Source organism: Crotalus tigris, unplaced genomic scaffold (genome assembly GCF_016545835.1).
Source record: "Crotalus tigris isolate CLP2741 ecotype Arizona unplaced genomic scaffold, ASM1654583v1 scf7180000024345.2110221, whole genome shotgun sequence".
Lineage (NCBI taxonomy): Eukaryota > Metazoa > Chordata > Lepidosauria > Squamata > Viperidae > Crotalus > Crotalus tigris.
The window spans coordinates 271399-292322 of record NW_024100514.1 but is presented as its reverse complement, the minus strand read 5'-3'; the positions used below and the strand labels follow the sequence as shown (position 1 = coordinate 292322).

The following is a 20924-nucleotide window of genomic DNA, read 5'->3' as shown; positions in this document are numbered from 1 at the left end:
AGGGTAGGCAAGGCAGATTGTATGACATGTGTGAGTTCCGGCACTTTTTTTTTTTTTTTAAGAAAAAAAGCACTGGTCTGCACAGTACAATGTAGTATTAACTCTAATCCTTTTTAGTTATTTTCAAATAATTTTATTTTTCCTTTTATCTTAATTGTGACCTCTGGGTTTTATTTGCTGGTCTAGGACCAAATATTGATTTGATTTGATTTGAAGTAATTGGCACAATGACATCATATCTGCCATCTTAATGACTTGAACCCAATGCCTATAGTGAAAAAACTGACTATGATCATTTTTCATATGACCATTGCAGCATCCCCATGTCACATGATCAAAATTTGGATGTTTGGCAACTGGCTCACATTTATGATGAGTGCAGTGTCCTGGGATCACGTGATCACCTTTGGCGGCCTTCTGACAAGCAAAATCAACGGAGAAACCAGATTCACTTTACAACCGTGTTATTAACAACTGCTGTGATTCATTTAACATCTGTGGCAAGAAAGGTCGTAAAATGGGGCAAAACTCACTTACAATTATCTTGCTTGGCAACAAAAATTGTGTGGTGAATTATAATTATAAATTAAGGACTACTTGTATTTGTTCCAGATACTGAAGGCTTCTTTGTGACAACTGCACGCCTAATTTTCGAATTCAGTGAAAATGTGAAGAAAGGTTAAACCTATTCAGAAACCTCAGAAAGTGCTTGTCATGAGAAAAAATAAAAGGAAATGATCGCAGATACTGTTCTTGGTTTTAGATCTGCAACACCATAAATGTAAAAAAATAAGCTATACATTTGTGCAAAAGTATCAATAAATAAACAAATGCACCAACTCTTCACTTGCAGGAAACTGCATGACATCTAAGAGATTAAGTGATAAATTAGATTAAGTGATAAATCTGACAAGCTGTTTGCCTTTAAGAATTTGTTATCCTTGGAAAGCTGGAGAAAAACAGCTGGACGTTAGTCTTTCAGAGCAGCAGGTATTTGCTACTTAGCTGTATTATTTGATATATCACTCGATGACAACTCATTTTAGTATCATCAACTAGAACTACTTTTAATTCCTAGATTCAGCACAGTGCAATAAAAATTTATAAATAGAAAAAAACCCCTCACATCTAAGTCAGGCAGGATGACTTAACTGCTATTTCCAATTTATATGAATCAGTCACAAGATGGTTGCAATTTCTAAGCCCAAATCTCTCAGAATTGATTACATTTTGAAAAATAATGTTATTTATTAATAATTTAATTAATGTGCACATCTCTACTTGTTCCTATTAGGCAAGGGAGGTCAAGATTGGTTTTGAGTGGCTCTGCAACCACATTTTGCTCAGTAGACTGCTCAGTTGATCCTTTCTGCCCACATGCAGGTGGTACTCAACTTACAACTACAATTTAGACTCAAATTTCTATTGTTAAGTGAGACATTTGTTAAGTAGGTTTTGCCTCATTTTACGATCTTTCTGGCAAGTTAAGTGAATCACTGCAGTTGATAAGTGACTTGCCCTGTTGTTGAGTAAATCTGGCTCCCCCATTGACTTCTGACTGGTCAGACGGTGGCAAAAATTGATCCCATGACCTCAGGACACGGCAACCGTCATAAATATGAACCAATTGCCAAGAATCTGAATTTTGATCCTGGGACCATGAGGATGCTGCAAAGGTCGCAACTGTGAAAAACGGCCATATGGTCACTTTTTTCAGGGTCGCTGTAACTTTAAACGGTCACTGAAGGAAAGGATGTAAGTCGACGACTACCTATACATCAAAACAGCAATTTTTAAAAAGCGTGTAGAAACCGCCGATTCCCGAGCCTACCAACCATCTTGCCCTCTCATTGCCCCCCAGCCCCCCCAACTGCTCGAGGCAAACCACCCGATCTCCCGCCGCCGCCGCCGCCGCCTTTTCGCTCTTCGCCAAAAGAGATCGGAGAGCTCTTTCCTCGCGTAAGTTTTTCTTTCACTCCGATCCGGACGCGCGAGGGGAGGAGGGAGGAGGGGGAACGAGGAAGGAGGCGGTGAAGCGGCGCGCGGGTGGGTGGGGAGAGAGAGAGAGGGAGAGAAAGAGAGAGAGAAGAAGAAGAAGACACTTTTTACCCACAATGCTTTGGGAGGACGTTGACAAGTGGATCCAAGATGGCGTAGAAAGTAATGACAGGTAAGTCAGGACTTCCCTATTTGCTGGCTAGGAAAAACGGAAAGACGAGGGGTCTCCGCCGGGGATTGGGACGGGTAAGAAACCCCCGAAGCCGCCTGGGAAGCGCGGGGTCCCGCGGGACGAGGGGAAGGCTTCTGTCCCCGGCGAAGCGCAAACGGGGCTGGCCGGAGAGGGCCCTGTGCCTGCGGAGGGGCCTGCAAGAAGTCGCAGTCCGGGGGGGAGCTGTTTACGCCGAGGCTCCGGCCGGGGTCCTGGCCACGAAACTGCTTCGTGGGGCGGGGGACTAGAGCGGGGTCGGTCGGTTGCGAAGGAAGGCGGATTCGGCTCCTTCACTGGCAGGCGAGCGATACCTTCAAGGCTTTGGAGGCGAGAGGCGCAAAACCCACCCTGGAGGCTGGGCTCTGTGTGTGTATTTCTGATTTCTTTTCCCCCTTTTTTCTCTTTTTTTTTTTTTTTTTTTTGAAGCGAAGTCTGAGACTTAGCTTTTTACAGGGCGGGGGTAGGAAAAGCGAATTCCTCGAGAATCGTCTGGGCTTTTGTGAGGCTTAGCAACAAACAACTCTTAACGTTTATAAATGGAAAGATCCCCTCCCCTCTCGCCACCAAGAAGCGGTCACGTAGGTATTTATTACCCATTCTACGAAGCAGCACTTCTTGGTTTCCTGAAGTTGGAAGTAAATTATGAATACAGAATTTTTGTTTTGTTTTGTTTTGTTTTTCTTCGGATCGAACATTTTGGAGACAGGGCTTGAGTTGTGAAGGGAATGCTCAGATTGGTGACCTCCAGGAGCTTTAGGAATGAATTCCTTTTTAGGGTCCTTAACCAAGATATCTGAAAAAGTTAATGTTTAAAAGCAGTTGCAAAAACAGAGCACGATATTGTAGTTAATTGCACGGAATAAGAAAAGAATGTATCCTGTCTGTACATTAAAAGTTATTGTTTTTATATTTAGTGTATATAATAAATATAAAAGCCATAACTTTAATATACTTTTGTATCCGTGTTTTGATTGAAATATCAATGTGCACATTTATACAGGTATGTGCTTGTATATAAATATATTAAATATGTTGATGAAAATACACATGCAACAAAAATGTCTTAATCAGTTTTCTTATTGGAATTTGTCTTTTGGGCATGGTTTTAAAAGCATATAGTTTCACAATATGTAGAGGGATTTTTTTTTTGTACAAACAACTTTTTGTGCAAAACAATTTATAAGTAGTAATTAAGTTTCATTAAGATGAGATTATAACTTGTAGAACCAAAGTTTGAGAGAATAGGCATCCATATTGCAATCAAATAAGAGGAAATGACCTTAATGTTTGCAACTCAACGTCTTCAGTAATATGGTTGATATAATTTAGTCTTTCACAGCAAATACCACACAGACTCTTGTGGTACTTAAATATATGAGTGTGTAAGGTTTCATGGATCTTAACCTAAGTCATCAGATTCATGGATTGATTGAAACCTGCACTAAAGAAACTGTAAGGATTTAAGCATTATCTTTTCAACTTGTTCAGTTATGATTTAAATCAGAAGATTTTTCCAGACTTTTTTCCAGCATAAATAAAATAAAAAATACAGTTTTATTAAGGCTGCCGTTCCCACTCAACTGAGAATATATAACAATTTAATCTTCTGAGTAAATGTGTTTAGGATTATAATGTAATTATTATTTGGAAATGATAGCTTTTTTAATTAAAAGGAAATGCAAAGACATAGAAAAAAGTATATGTTTCATTATTCCACTAGTACAATTTAAAATTATAAGACATCTATGGGGAGTAGTATGTGAGTGTGTGTTTGTGTGCGTAATTCTTAAAATAAGTATCTTGTATTAGAAGAGAGAAAGGGCTTAAAACTTTGGTTATTTTCAATGTGCTCATAACAGGTATAGAATTTTAAGAAGATGTAAGCTTAAAAACGCTAGCAAAAGTTCCAAATTTAAAACTGAGGAGACTAGTAGTGAGATTATGTTTTTGTGGTTTTTGCAGGTCATTTAGTGCAATACAATTTTTTTCTGTCATTTATAGCTGGTGACCAATTATTTTCTGTGATCTAACGTTTGATAATGATTGTACTACTGCTAATACATTTTATAAATCTAAATCTGGTTGTATAAACAATATCTTACTTGTCATTTTTCTAGACACAAATGTGTTAAATTAATGGAGAAAAAAATGCAATAAGGCAACAAATTCAAATACAGTGAAAGAGAATTCTGTCCTATAGTTGTAGAACTCCAAATTGTCTAGAAGGTGGCATCAGATTGCGGTTGAATATATTAATATTGATTTAATTCAGATGATTGGTGTAAGGATTTTGAGAGAATATACAACATTCATTCATGAGGTTTTTGCACACACACAGAAGTACTTTGCAAGAGCTAAATATTTTATTACCTGTTCTTTTCTTCAACATAAGAAAATACAGGACCATTTTAAGAGATGCCACTTCTGCTATTTATTTATTTAGAGATTTATATCCTGCCTTTCGTTTAAGACCTCAGGCTCTTCCGTATCACTCACCCACCCACCTCTGCCATTGCAGTAAGAATATGAGGTAGGTTGGGCTGAGAGTAATCTGACTGCAGTTACTTAATAAACTTACCAGGAAGATCTCTTGTTTGCGTTAACAATCAGTTCTGAATACATCTCAAAGAAAAAGAAAATGAGGCCCAAACATTTTATGCAAATATGTTTACTTCGAAAGAATTAAAAAGTACTAAATGCCCAGCTTCTTTTAACTTGTGAATTCCCACAGAGACAATGTGTTCTGTTTATTACAAAGAGAGTTTATACAGAATGACAGTTTTAAGTTGTTATCCCTTGGTTATTAATTTCATGGGATTTCTGAGTAAACTAAAGCTACAATTTTAAATCCACTTACTGCTTTGCTCACATGGTTAGATTCATACATCATCCTAAATAATATATCACAGCTGAGAAACCATATTATCTGAGTTAAAACAGGATACTAGGCCAAAATCAAATCATATCTGATGTCCTCACTGGTAAGAAGTAAACCCCAGAATATATAGCAAGGACTACTACTATTTAAGTGTTCTGTTTCTAGGACTCCTCTTTTTAAAGAAAGGAGTATCTAATATTATGACTGGGGAAGATTTCCAATTAAAATCAGGCATATGATGGTCATCACTCAGCTTGAATAAAACTTACCTACTAAATCGCTGTTTGAGATTTAGTAATTAATATATAATATGAAATTTTTGAAGCTCATAGAAATGTTAAAATGGAACCTAAATGCAGTTATTTTGCTGAAAACAGTGTTTTCATCAATCATGAGAGCAATGAATCTATTTTTAATATTATATAGTACAGTGATGGCAAACCTTTTAGAAACCAAGTGCCCAAAAACCACCCCCGCCTCCCCGCCCACCCCCACTCTGCACCCCACTCACCCGCATGGCCACCCACCGCCTCCATGGCCCCCCGCAGATCACCCTGGCAGCCCAGCAGCGCCATGATGGCCATGCCCTCTGCCCATGCCCCGCAGCAGCAGCTGCGTATGACAGGGCATGAGGACAGAATCTTGTCCCCGCTGCCTGGCTGCCATGCCCTTGGCTGTGCTGCTCTGTGTGGACTGCGCTCGGGGGCTACTCTCCTCTGGGGGGGCTGCTGGTGAGGAGGAGGGGACGTGGGGGGAGGCAGGGCTGGGGCGACCATGCATGTGCCCACCGAGAGGGCTCTGAGTGCCACCTCTGGCACGCGTGCCATAGGTTCACCACTACTGATATAGTATCTCCTTAATTCAAGTGCTTGTGGTAGAATCACAAACATATTGGTCCATGGCAAATATTTTATCCTGAAATGTTACTAGTGAAGAGTGTATTTTACTTAACCAATCAGGGTTAATTGAGTTAATACTTTTATGAGTCTTCAGTGAAAAATATGTAGAGTGTAGTGTTGTAAAACCCACACATTTTATATCATTTTAAGCACCTATGTTTCTTCAGTCCCTTCCTAACATAAATGTTTGCATGCTGTTAGTGTATGTGCTCACTTTTAATTACAAGTTTGCCCATCCTGTAAAATTTTTCAGCCAGTGTTTCACTACTGGGCATATTTAAGAATTGTAGTTACATACTTTTGCCATATCTTATTGTAAATCTCCTATGGAGGAACCTGATTGTGTGCCATAAAGCAAGGGTCCCCAACCCCCAGTCCGTGGCCTAATGTTGGGCTGCAGCCTGTTCAGAATCAGGCTGCGGAAGTGGTAGGTGAGCGTGCACGCATACATAAAGCTGCATTTATGAAAGCGGCATGCACGCGCAACCATCCTCCCCCCACCCCACTGTGGTCACCATCAGTCCGCTGAGCTGGAAAGGTTCAAGACCACTGCTAGGAAGTAGCCAACCTTCTTTTGCTTATATTGCCTTTAATTGTGTTGCTAAGCAATATTCTTCCTAACATATAGTTCTTTGTAACTGTATTCAGCACCCCAAAATAACAGAAACTCATCTAATTTTGTTGGTTGGGAAATATAGCTGTCTTATCATCAGTATATTTCTTTTCTCCCATATCATTTTAGTGACCACAATAAGGAGGAGAAAATACAGCGTTTTAAAAAATATATATTTACAGTTGCTCATTTTTGTATTCCCAGAGTAACACATAGGAAGTTCACCTACATTTGACTAGTGACTCATGGTGTATTTGCACTTGACATAATCTTTTATGGAAAGCCTCAGAAGGGGTATTCCAATTTTAATATTTTCTCCTAGGATATTATTTATTACTTGTAGCTTTTTAGGGAAATGGTATGTCTAACTGCTATGCTTTAATCACAATTTATAAGTGTGGATTGCTTAGTGATTATTTTGCCCAGCTCGTGGTCCAGATGTTGGTCCTAATAGCCTCCATTGATGGTTAATGTATCTTTAGGCAGCAGCTATTTTTTTAGGAGTAAAAGCTAAGGATTAGAAGTGGCAGAGAAGAGGTGGTCATATGGCATCATCATCATCTGTCTGCTCCTTTCTGGAGTTTTGTTCTGAAAAGACACAGGCGGGGAAAGCATTATTCTCCGTTTTATATTGTGTGGATCTGCTTTTTTGAAAATAATAATAATAGTAATAGTAGTAATAATTCAGTTCAATTTTATTACAGCCCTAAGGCCAGATACAAACAAAATATTGAATAAAAGAGATATTGCATTCTTGTAGATATATCTATATGTGTTATAAGAGAATAATGGAGTCTAAAATAATTAAGAACATAGTTACTAAACTAAATCCAAATAAAATAGTAAATTCCAATCCTAAGCAATGGTATGGCATACAGGTAGTCCTTAACCACAATTGAGCCCAAAATTTCTGTGCTAAGCAAGACAGTTGCTAAGTGAGTTTTGTCCTATTTTACGATCTTCTTTGCCACAGCTGTCAAGGCAATCACTGCAGTTGTTAAGCTAGTAACATGGTTGCTAAGTGAATCTGGACTCTCCATTGACTTTATTAGAAGCAACCATCATAAATTCATGGCAATTGCCAAGTGTCTGAATTTTGATCACCAGACCATGGGGCTGCTATAATGATTGTAAGTGTGAAAAATGGTCATAAATCACTTTTTTCAGTGTTGTTATTTCAAACGGTCATTAAATGAATGGTTATAAGTCAAGGACTACCTGTATTGTAAAATGGTAGCATAGAACTGAGTGACTTGAGTGGTTATTTTCAAGTGCTTGTCTGAGAGTAATGGCATTTCATAGCACCTGGACATTTTTTCAAGACATTTGACTCTACCTGGTCATTTTTTTGAAAATAATAATTCTAAAAATCCAGGAATTGCTCACTAGTTGGCATACTGAACAGAAGGTAAGAAGCTGGAAAGCCAAAGCCAGCTTTGATTTGCTATGTTATATAAGACATGTTTGCTCATTTACTCCCTTAACTATAGTTAGTGCAAAACCATGTAAAAGTGATCTTAGAATGGTAGGAATATGAACTTTACTAATCAAGGCATGGCTGAGAGTACATTCTGAGTTTCTTATATACCTAATAACTTTTTTTCCTTTTAAAAATGAGAAAAAAATCAATCTTCCTCTATTTAGGTAAGTAGAAAACCATTAAACAAAACCAGCAATGCACAGTTTTAGAATAACATTACAGTTTATATTTACTCCCCTAACATATATAAAAACCATGATAAGCATTTACCTTTGACCAGGTCCTGCTGACAGACATTCTGGAGTTGTGGAGAGATTTTTCGCCTAATGTTTAGACTAAAATTTAATGTCTTGTCTCTGTCTGATAATTGGTTACTCAAGGCTGAAGTTTCTTGTTGATCATGGAAGAGCATGAAGTATAGTATTTTCTCCAAGAATTAATATTTGCAAAAAAAACCCCAGGTTTTTAACTACTATTGGAGTAGAAAAATCTTTGTGAACAAATGTATGGCTTCATAGTCATATTCTAACATACTTACTGCTTTGTTCTGGAAATAATGAATTTAAGAAAAATTCTCCTGAATCAAGCCAAAGGCCTATTTAATCCACCTTTTTATGTCCTACAGCAGGGGTGCCAAACTGCCAGCCCGTGGGCTGGTTGCATCTTGCAGAGCCCACGCCCACCTCAGCTCTGGCAATATGAAAAAAGTCATGATACATTGCAACACGTCACGTGACATGGCGAATTTGACACCCGTGTCCTACAGTGACTAACTAAAAAGAATTACTTTTCCATTGTTGTTCCCAACAGTATTTAAAGTATGAGGCTTTTGATCAAGGAGGTATCAAGACTAGCTTCAATTATCACTGAGAAATGTCTTACGTCTGTAAATATGCATAATCACAAATTACATTTTTTCTATTTAAAATGTCACACTTCCACTTTGCAGGTAGTGCAACTATATGGTTATCCTCCTCTCTAATACATTGTTAAGTTGGGAAGAACTTTGTGAGTATCTTTGATTTAATGTTCATTGTGTGCATTGGCTACGCCAGATAATACTACCTTTTCCTGTTACCTTAAAGCAGTAACAGTAAAGGCAGCATAGAAAAGAGAGCATTGCATGGTGTTTTTTTTTAACATTGGTGAAATTAATGTCTTTTTATTGGCCAAGTAAGGGATCTACAGAATAAAAGGTGAAGGTTTCCCTGTCAGTTGTGTCTGATTCTAGCGCACATTGCTCATCTCCATTTCCTAGTCAAGGGAGCCAGTGTTGTCTGAAGATGCTTCTGTGGTCATGTGACATGATTATATGCCAAAGGTGCACGGAATGCTGTTACCTCTCACCAAAGTGGTACCTATTAATCTACTTGCATTTGTATGCTTTCAAACTGCTAAGTGGGCAGGAGCTGGGGCAAGTAACAGGAACTTATCCAGTTGCACGAAGCTTGAGTCTTGAACCTGGGCTGTCATCTCTCCAGCTGACAGGCTCAGCATGTTTAATTGCTGAGGTGCCTCTACACAGAATAGGGAGAAGAAAAAGCTTACACACAAACCAATAATTACTTAAATGGAATTCGTATGTGAATGCACTAGAGTAGGTTAAAACCTATTGGGTTAGAAAGGAAAGCTGTATATTTACTAAATAAATACATTTACAAGTAGCAAAAAAATTGCAATTGAACACTTATGTTTTAACGGCGATTGATTGATTAAAAAACATAATGGAAATGCATTATTTCATTTTACACATAAGGGAGAGAGGCTTAGCTCAAATTTTCCCTAAGTAATATAAATAAAAATAGTTATCACATTGTTTACGTGGTTGGTTCATATCACTCAAATCTGGTGCGTCTTATGTCTGAACTTGGGCTAGGGCTTTTTTCTTTCTCCCCCCTCCCCCAGGAAAAAGCTTGGTGCAGCTTTTAAGCAGATGGATGTTTACTACCCCCTGCTGTAGAGTTTTTCAGAATTCATGATGACTGTAATGGAATATTTATTCACAAGAATTGTAGATATAGTTTTAACACTCTGAATCGACAGTATCTGAAATCACTATCAAGATTTGTACTCTTTTGTCCCTGGAAATTCTTTTCTTGGTGAGGAAGAATGGGAATGCTCCTTCTTCAGCTCTCCTATTTTCAGAGTCCAGACCTTAAATTTTATGTGAAAAATAATCAAAATAACAGACAACAAAAACCAATTTGGCAGCTAGTAATTATAGAAGGCAGATATTACTTTCCACAATGGAATCTTTTTGCTTCTCTTGGAATTTCGGATTGCATTATAACTTTATAAAGCATCTATATTCCTGAAGACATGTTTAAACAGTTCTTAATACAATTAATTAAATGGGATGCAATTAAATTAATTAAATCAATGGGATGCAATAGCTTAATAAAAATATTTTGATTTCAGAATTAACGAATGGCACTTTGTGTAAATATTGGGCAGGCAACCATACCGATAAATCTTTGGTCTTTTCTGCATAATTCCAGTTCTACACATTGGATGCTCTCTGAGCTTGTGTGTGTGTGTGAGTGTTTGCAGATGTTTCATTACCAAACTCAGAACTGATAATATTATCTAGTTTGGTAATGAAACATATGCAAGAAAACCACCAAGCTCATAGATCAAGGATCTCACAGCTCAACCCTAAGCTACAAATATTCTCTTCTATCGATGAAATATTATGTATTGACTAATGTTAAATGGAGTTAACTTTCTGGATTAATACTTGCTCTTTCACTAATATAAGAGTGCCTTCCGATTGCGGAAGAGTCTTTGATTCAACAGAGGCTCCTTGAAGGCGACTCAAATTTTTCAGCACCGCATTTGCGCTGCTCAGAGGGCCTCCAGCCTTGCAGAGGGATTTTCAGAGGATTACTAATGGGCTCACGTACTGCAGAGTGCTTGTTCTGTAAGTCGTACTAACTCCAAGAGTAGTCTTTCCTATTTTAATACAGAAGCCCCTTGATTAATCGTCTAACAAATATATCCTAAAGCAATCAAAATCAAATCCTGCTACAAATGTTTCCAATGACGTTGTCAGAATCACTTCTCATATTAAAAATAAATTGAACTGGCTGTTATGTAATGTTGACTTTATGTGGGCTTGCCTGTTTATGTAGGAAAAATGATTTCTCGCAGATAAAAGTTTAACTGAAGGGAATAATTACAGGTGTTTGCATGTCCAAAGATAGTAAGCCAGAAATTTGCTCCAGATATATGAAAATAGGTATTATTCAGTAATCGGTGTATCTACCACATTTTGTGTGCTGTTGAGATGAAATAGCATAATTCCAAGTCTTTTTGGGTACTGGTAGTTTTATGATGAGATAGTAGCTTGCAAGCTTCCCAGGTAAATGGATAATCATGGATACAAGGAGTGAAAGGGGCTTATATGCTTCATCCTTCACAATCCATTAATTCTTGGGTTTGTGGCTGCTTGTCAACTGCTGCTTTCTGAGTTTTGATGGTCCTTCTGTGTTGTTTCTTGATGGGATGCCTGTGTTTGGTTAGCAATCATTTTGTTTCTAATGTTGCTTCCCATTCCATTTGCTTCCGAAGTAGTAAGAGGCTCTTCCACCTTAGTGTGGGATCTTGAGATTTAAAAAATCCCTTCCCCCGATGGTAATGCTTATTAATTTTTTAAGAAATGGATAAAAATGAAATAGTACACAACAACCATTTGTTTGATTAAATAGAAAAATTAAGAGGAGCTGAGTAAATAGCTGCTTCTCCTTTGCAGTCTTAGCACCTCCCCTAGAATAGTATATCTTATTGATGCATGAGTTTATACATGAAGGGTCATTCCCTTATATGGAAAACTATAATCGTGGAAGGTATGTACTCATTTGGACTGAATTTAGATGGAATTATCTTTCTATTGATTTTTTTTTAGTTGTACAGAAAAATGGACATCCCCTCCCCCATTCCATAGAATGTTTTATTGTGGAAGTAGAAGATTTCTATTATTACAGTTCTCTACAGGAGTACACTTTTAGATGTCTCGGGATCACAACAAAAATATTGGTGACATATGCTGGATTGCATTTTTATTTTTATTTGTACTGTAACAGATTGAATTGCTTTTCTGGGAATAAAAATCTTCCCAATGTTTTATTAGCTCAGACTGTGCTATGAAAATTAAAGCTTGTAATTCCGTTATAGAGCATTCCTTGACAAAATACTCTACTTTGAAGTTTTTCACCAGCCCGAGAAAATATCTTCCAGGTATCTCTACAGCATTTTGAATAGTTTTTTAAAGTTATACTTTTGACCAGCGATCCTGATGAATCAGAAGTGGATTATGTAGGTTTAATGTTGTTTGTATTCTGTTACAGCACTGTTTTTAAATTTCTATTCCCAGGAATCTTTGAAAGCTTTGGAGGCTTTGGGGGCAAAGATGGATTTCAGAGTCAGTAAAGCAATTAAATGCTTTCTCTGTTTTGTGATCCCAAGCAGACCCAAGAAGTTTGGATGTATAGATTTCCTGCAGGGAATTAAGAAGCCACATATATCAAGAAATATTCTGTCTAACAATGTAGTAGAATCATGCTGTCTATGTATGCTAGTCTCCAGATTTAATTCTGGGTCTTTTCTTCTCGCCTTTTTGAATCAACTGCTGTGTAACTGCTCACTTCTCGGTTTTGAGGTTTTCTGCCTTCTGTCCCTTGTTTACAATATGGCTGTCTCAAGCATAAGAATCAGATTCCTGCCTCACTGTCTTCAATTCTTACCCCATCTCTCCCTTTCGTTCTGTCCTTTTCTTGACTGTGCAATCATATAGTAGCAAGTTGGAACTAGTTTAATAATGAGATTGTAATTCAGACAACGAATACGACAGTAGAATGAATGCTCAGCTAAACACTCACGCACAAACTCCAGGGAAGGTAAGATCTTGTCTGGTAGCCAGGGTACTGTACCAGCCATGCCAGTGCAGCTTAAAGCAGAGAGTCCAGGGAGAAAAACCCAGAGGTTTACAGATTGCAGTCCTGAATTGTAGCTATAACAGACAAGAGGCAGGGCTAAAAGATTGGCAGTTAATGGGAAGCAGGTCCAGATAAAAGGGGTGAGGCGGCGTAGAGAAACAAGAATGTTTTGTATCGGCCTAAGATTCAAACACAAAGGAATTCCACAAGCCAGTCTGAGTCATAAACTCTTGACAAGAGAGTAGAGATACAGAAATGTAGGTCTGACTTTGGGGACTTATTTACAATGGACACCAAGGTCCTGGTAACTACTACTAAGTAGCTCCAGCTATGGGCACTGTTCAGTTAGGGTCATTGTCATCCTTGCCAACAGATTGTCTTTGCTTTGTCATTCAAAAGTTTCCAGCATGCCCTTTTTCTGGGTGACTCACCAGTATCTGGCTTCATATTATTTGAGTCTGTCATCATCTGCTCCTGCTCATTGCCTCTGTTGTTGGCTTTGGATAATTGATTGCCTCCTGATGTTTGAGCCTGGCAACTTGTCAGATCAGGCCCTTCGGCCTCTGCTTCAGAAGAACAGGAGCAGACCATAAAAATCTTTGCCACCTCCCTCAGTGGAACATCTGCCTCCTACTCCTTCACATCATGGAAGACTGGGACATGTTGTGCTCTTCCTTCCATTTCCATTGTTTCATCAATTGGCGCTCTCACTTCAGCCTTCTCAATCCCTTCCTTCTGAGGATCTGGAGGGGTGGGTGTGTGAATTTTCATTTATTTCTTCAGTTGGAATTGTAAAGAATTTCATCTTTTTTTGCCATTTTCAACTCTTTCCTCTTGACTGTAGTGCTCAGTAGGGAATAAGTGTCCATTTTTTGCGGTTGGAAATTATTTCCCTTCTATGGTCCCTTCTATCTTCTTGTCTAGAAATCTTCCTCTCTATTCCTGTTAGGGTAGATACAGTAATGTCACCTTTTCCCTCTATAAACCTGTCTCCTCCTCCTCCTCCTCCTCCTCCTCCTCCTCCTCCTCCTCCTCCTCCTCCTCCTCCTCCTCCTCCTCCTCCTCCTCCTCCTCCAGATTCTTTTTAAAAGGCTCTATGGATATTTTTTAATTAAAATGCTTTTCTAAAGTATTTTTTAGAGTTTGGGATTTTACATCAAAGAACAAAATAGTTGAAAATAAATGTTGGCTTTAGAGTGTGCCTTTGAAATATTAATTTAATTTGAAAACATTTGACAACAAGTCTTATCTTGAAGAACTTTTAGGCACCTTGAAGGACGATCATAATAAAGTCATTTATCATATGAATACAATGACATAAATATACAAAGAGAAAAGTTCTATCCCTGTAGGAAAACGAGTGGAAGAACCTGGGGGTGAAGTCAAAAGAGGGATCAGCCTAGAATCCTTATGTAACCACAAGCAAACAAGTCCAACTTCCTTTGAATTAAATGGATCCTTATCTAACTCCAAGCTGATGCTAATGATTAGTTGAGAAGATTCCTGTGCATAGACAATAATAGATAGCTAGATTAGCAATAAATCAGTTTTAATTGGACCGTCATGTGTGGGCCTGATTTTTCCTGACAATTCCCTCCCCCCTTTTTGAAAAATAGCATTTATAACATTCAGAAAGCACAGATACTTTCCTTTAAAAGAGGGGTTTTCAAACTTGGCCCTTTTATGACTTGTGGACTTCAACTCCCAGAATTCTTCAGCCTGGATAATGAGGAGTAAAATTGGCCTTCTTTGAATGGGAGCTCCAGAACGTAGAAGCAATGACCTATTTGTCTTGCTTTCCCAGACCAAACTGAACCTACTAGTGAGATATACGAAAAGAACTAATATCAAACACTAGGCTGGTTGATACAGAAGGCTGCTGTTCCTCAACTATCTTGATCTCAGAGGCCTCTGCAGAGAGGAAAGAAACAGGAAGTTGGTGGTCATCATAGCACCATCTAGGCCCCTTCCTTTTTGTATATGTATCAATATCAACACATATACAAATGTCATCTGGCCTGTTTTTTCCCTTTACCTACAGAGTGTTTAAAGCTTTACATATTTTAAGGCTTTAAATACTTTCAGCAGGACTTTCTTTGTGCCCAATAGCAAATTGAAAACTGTTATAATTGTTTCAAGAATAAAATGTTTTTAAAAACTAGTCTGTCCAACTGCATCCTGTACTCTATCCCATATTCAATGTTCTGGAGGTCATGAATAAATTAAAGGTGTCTTGATCCTTTGATGCTGGTTTGAAATAAAAAAACCAGAACAACTTAGAGCTAAAGAGCTTTAAAAAGTTTACAGATTAGATAGAAATTCTAGAGTGTGATGGCAGCTGCTTGCCTTAATATTTTGGCTAAAGTTCCCAATGTTTTTGGAGCAACAGAATTATTTGAAATTTTAAAATAAATTTCTGGAAATGCAAAACACCAACATTTCTGAATAATAAGCAAACACCTGCCATTTATTTTTTAAGCGGTGGCAAAGAAACTGATGGAAATGCAAGTTATACTTGAGGCTAATGTTTTGCGGCATGTTAGAGTCCCATTCTGTGAATGGGTGTGTGTGTATTAAATGACCATACAGTCTTTTACAACTCTTTGCATCTGTGCTGTGCCTTCTTTGAACAAAGCATATAAGCCCTTCCGTATGCCATCTCGTATGAAATGTAGCTGGCTACTAGTAGAATTGCTTCCATCTCTCTCTCTCTCTCTCTCTCACCTCACACACACACACCACTTTGCTAGAGAGTTGAGGGAATTTCTTAAAGCAAGCTATGGGAGGAGATGGGGAATGTAGTGGAAGAGAAATTCCATCACAGTATAACAGTTGGACAGGAGTGTTAAATATACCAGCATAAAGGTTTTTCTTACTAGGCTCTTCTGGTACAAGAACCTTGATAGTAAAAAAAAAAAAAAGCAAACAATGTCTTTGCTAGCAAATATTGTGTCTTCATGGGAGACATCTTGCAATAGAGAGAAATGTAATATCTGTCCTTCTTTTAGGTCAGTGATAAGATACTTGTTTACCAGTTGAATAGACTGCTGGGAGGTGGAAATCAGAAGACTTCCAGCACATTTCCCATTTTATCTAAACAGACTGCAGCAAAAACTGAAACAAAATTGTGAAAGCAGAGAAGACAAGCTAATTTCTTCAATGGGTTTTGGGGTGATATTTGTAGAATCGAGTCAAAGACTGGAGTGTATGGCAATCCTAAATCAAGTTACATTACTCTTTTATCCAGAAATGCAGTATTAATGTTTGTTACAGTAATGAAAGTGAGTGCTCGAAAGCTGAGAGATACAACTAAATTTATTTATTGTTTCCCTGGTTGTGCATAAATAGCTTGTTAGTCTGCTCATTTCTTTCATTCTTCCAATACATTCTAATTTGTGCCCTATAAATGCAAACTTTTATTTTTATTATGTGCTTAAACAGATTGGCCTAGGGAGTAATTAATTTAATAATTAGGATCAGTGCAGACCCACCTTTATTATTTTTATGAACAACTCAAAAGTGGCAAACATATCTAATACTGCTTCCTCCTCCTATTTTCCTCACAACAACCCTATGAGGTGAATTGAGCTGATTATCACAGTCACCCAGCTGGCTTTCATGGCCAAAGTGTGATTAGAACTCACAGTTTCCTGGTTTCTAATCTGGTACCTTAACCACTAAAGCATATAATATATATGACAAATAAATACTATGCAGTTTATATGACAGTATATATGCAGTGGCAGGTGAAAAATCAGGGCAAGAAAATGCTGCCTAGGTCAGATAAAAGGAAATAGTTCACAGCTGCACAATGGGTAGAGCAGCGGTTCTCAACGTTTGTGTGATGGCGACCCCCGTCACACGGATGTGCCACGCATGCGCGGCGGCGCCCCCATGCGCGGCGTGCATGCGCGGCGCTGCCCCCTGAGGGGGAAAAATGGCGGATCGCGTTGTTTGGCGACCCCCGTAAAATGGTCGTTCGACCCCAAATGGGGTCGCGACACATAGGTTGAGAACCGCTGGGGTAGAGGAAGAGACTCAGAACATACTCCATGGCTTCTCAGGCTGTTATGGAGATCCTGAGAAACTTGTACTTTCAAACTTGTAGGATTCTGTTAATATACTGTAGCTTTACAAGAAAGGAGAGTTAGCCCATCTGGTCATGCTTCCTGTCTGTTTTACCTGGGAAATATATGGCAATATGCATCTTATTTAGACAATATATTTCTAAATAAGACTTAAATTCCTATTCTTAATATTGTGTTATCTTAAAATATTGTAGTACTTCATTAAGGCCCATACCCATCTTTACGTTAATGCTTTTGGCTTAAATGTCAAGGGTGTTTATGTTGCATGACATACTAAGAAAAACTGGGTTGTGCGCCTTCTAAGCACTTTTTTAAGATAAATATTCTACTCTTGAAAGAAATATAACTTATTTAGGGACTGCAATAGAAATGCCCTTGTATTTTAAGTAGAAGACAAATATGTTGTAGAGATGGTGACAAAAGTATCAACTCGCTTTTTATCTGTTCATTATTTGATTTATTAATGTTATTGCTTGAATCTGCATAAACGCCCTAACTCCTAACCCCTTTGAAAGAAAGGGGTAAAAATGCTAATTAGATTTATCACACTTTGCAATGTAATGTGCTGCTATAATTAAATTGCAAATCTATTTTTATTTCTGTTCTTCATTGTATGCATTCTAGTGAAATAATGTAGATGTTAAAGTGTACTTTGAAACAGTCGCTGTTGTCCCCCCCCCAGAATGTTTGTTAAAACATTAAAACCAGGTGGGGTGAGGAATGTTAATAGAAAATTGATGCCAATTTTCCAGAAGTACCCTAATATAAATTCTGGAGTTTTCAGTTAATTAATTTGCATCAGAGACTAAAGAGGCAATTCTTGAATTATTGTTTAAATAGTAATAGTAATAGTAGTAAAGTTGGAAGGGACCTTGGAGGTCATCTAGTCCAAACCCCTGCTCAGGCAGGAAACCCTACACCATTTCGGACAAATGGTTGTCCAGTCTCTTCTTAAAAACTTCCAGTGTTGGAGCATTTACTGCTTCTGGAGGCAGGCTGTTCCACTGATTAATTGTTCTCACTGTCAGGAAGTTTCTCCTTAGTTCTAGGTTGCTTCTCTCCTTGATTAGTTTCCACCCGTTGCTTCTTGTCCTGCCTTCAGGTGCTTTGGAAGAATAGCTTGATTCCCTCTTCTTTATGGCAGCCCCTGAGATATTGGAACACTGCTATCATGTCCCCCCTTGTCCTTCTCTTTGTTAAACTAGACATACCAAATTCCAGCAATCGTTCCTTATATGTTTTAGCCTCCAGTCCCCTAATCATCTTTGTTGCTCTTCTCTGTACTCTTTCTAGAGTCTCAACATCTTTTTTACATCGTGGTGACCAAAACTGGATGCAGTATTCCAAGTGTGGCCTTACCAAGGCATTGAAGAGTGGTATTAATACTTCACGTGATCTTGATTCTATCCCTCTGTTAATGCAGCCTAGCACTGTGTTGGCCTTTTTGGCAGCTGCAGCACACTGCTGGCTCATATTTAGGTGATTGTCTACTAGGACTCCGAGGTCCCTCTCACACTTACTACTATTGAGCATGGTGCCACCTATGCTGTACTTGTGCATTTGGTTTTTCTTGCCTAAATGTAGAACCTTACTTTTTTCACCGTTGAATTTCATTTTGTTAGTTAGTGCCCAGTGTTCAAGTTTGTCCAGATCCTTCTGTATCTTAAGCCTGTCTTCTGGAGTGTTGGCTATTCCTGCCAGCTTGGTGTCGTCTGCAAATTTGATGAGTTCCCCATCTATCCCTTCATCCAAATCGTTGATGAAGATGTTGAAGAGTACTGGGCCCAGAACAGAGCCCTGGGGCACCCCACTACACACTTCCCTCCATATAGATGCAGTTCCATTGAGGACCACTCGCTGAGTACGGCCGGTCAGCCAGCTACGGATCCATCTGGTGGTGATTCTGTCTACCCCACATTTTTCTATCTTGTCAAGTAGTAGGTTGTGATCTACTTTATCAAATGCCTTACTGAAGTCCAAGTAAATTATGTCCACAGCATTCCTCTGATCCACTAATTTTGTCACTTGGTCAAAGAATGCAATAAGATTTGTCTGGCATGATCTATTTTTGACAAACCCATGTTGGCTTTTAGTAATGACTTTGTTTGCCTCTAGGTGTTCGTTGATTCGTTGTTTGATTATCTTTTCCAGGATCTTCCCAGGTATTGAGGTCAGGCTGATAGGTCTGTAATTCCCTGGATCCATTTTTTTTTCCTTTTTTGAGGATGGGAACTACATCAGCTCTTTTCCAGTCCTCTGGTAGTTCCCCTGTGTTCCAGGATCTTTGAAAAATATAGTTCAGTGGCTCCGATATCACATCTGCCAGTTCCTTGAGAACTCTGGGGTGTAATCCATCTGGTCCTGGTGATTTGAACTCATCTAGGCTGGATAGGTGCTCACTTACCATTTTCTTGCCTATCTTAACTTGTGTTTCTATTTGTTTTTTATGGCACTATTTTTGATAGGTTGGTCTGTTTTTTCCCTTTGTGTAAAGACAGATGCAAAAAATGAGTTAAATAGTTCTGCTTTCTCCCTGTTGCTTGTCACCTTCTTGCCACTTCCACCCACTAATGGACCAATCATTTCCTTCACTTTTTTCTTGTTTTTTACATGTTGAAAGAAGCTTTTTTTGTTATTTTTGACTTTGGTCGCAAGCCTTAGTTCATTTTGAGCCTTGGCTTTCTTCACTTCATCTTTGCAGGCTCGGGCTATTTGCTGATATTCTGACTTAGTTATGTTCCCCTCTTTCCACTTTCTATACTTGTCCTTTTTATCTTTCAATTTGTCAGAGAGTTCTTTATGCAGCCATGCTGGTTTCTTTTGGGAGCTGTTGTTTTCCTCTTTGTTGGTATTGTGCTAGACTGTGCTTTTATTATCTCATTTTTCAAAATTTCCCAAGCTTCTTGAGTTGTTTTCCCCTTGAGGATTCTCATCCATGGAATCCTTCCCAAGCCCTCTCTAAGTTTATTGAAATTAGCTCTCTTGAAGTCCAAGACTCTAGTTTGACTGTGTTCTATTGCTTGTGCTTCTATAATGTTGAATTCTAATATTGCATGATCACTTCCTCCCAGGGTTCCTATGGCTTCAACACCTTCTATCATTTCATCTCTGTTAGTGAGAATTAGATCCAAAATGGCTAATCCCCTAGTTCCCTTCTCTACTTTTTGGGAGACAAAATTGTCTGCTAGGTTTGCCCTTGATAGTATGCCTATAATTGCCTAGGAGCAGCAAATCATTTTTCTGTGGAATAGCCAGAAACTATACCATATAAAACAAAATTGTTGCAATATACCAAAAGTTCTGCCTTTGCAGGACTTTGCAGGGAACTATAGGTGTGAGAGTAAGTAGTCCTGCAAGTGACTTTGGCTTAAGCTCCGTAAAACTTTGCATATCAAAATAAGTATATTTGGGAATAAAAAAACAATAGCAATTAGTACATTGGTTTCAGTACAAGATTGATATGGTACTTCCTACTAGTACCACTCACTACCTAGCAATAGCACTTAGACTTATATACCGCTTCACAGTGCTTTACAGCCCTCTCTAAGCGGTTTACAGAGTCAGCCTATTGCCCCCAACAATCTGGGTCCTCATTTTATCATCCTCGGAAGGATGGAAGATTGAGTCAATCTTGAGCTGGTGAGAATCGAACTGCTGGCAGTCGGCAGATTAAGCCTGCAATACTGCATTCTATCCATTGTGCCACCACTGCTCACCATGCCACCTAGGCTGCCATATTGTGAGCTAGTTGCAATTTCCAGTATGTCATTAATGACTGCCTCACAAGGAGCACCCTGCAAAAATTGAACCTTGAGATTATCAG

General features: G+C 38.5%; 1 protein-coding gene across 6 annotated transcripts in view; it reads left to right on the top strand.

The window, feature by feature from the left end:
• The first annotated feature begins 2069 nt into the window (after positions 1-2069).
• The window catches only part of HELZ (helicase with zinc finger), a 144698-nt gene continuing 125843 nt past the window's right edge, over positions 2070-20924 (top strand). For 3 of the 6 annotated variants that reach the window (XM_039326833.1, XM_039326832.1, XM_039326831.1), the window contains exons 1-2: positions 2092-2170; positions 2636-2787. In XM_039326833.1, the coding sequence (XP_039182767.1) occupies positions 2746-2787 (42 nt within the window). In that variant the 5' untranslated portion in view covers positions 2092-2170; positions 2636-2745. Of the gene's footprint in view, positions 2171-2635; positions 2792-20924 lie in introns of those variants that run through there. The other 3 variants (XM_039326830.1, XM_039326834.1, XM_039326835.1) reach the window with 3 other exon arrangements.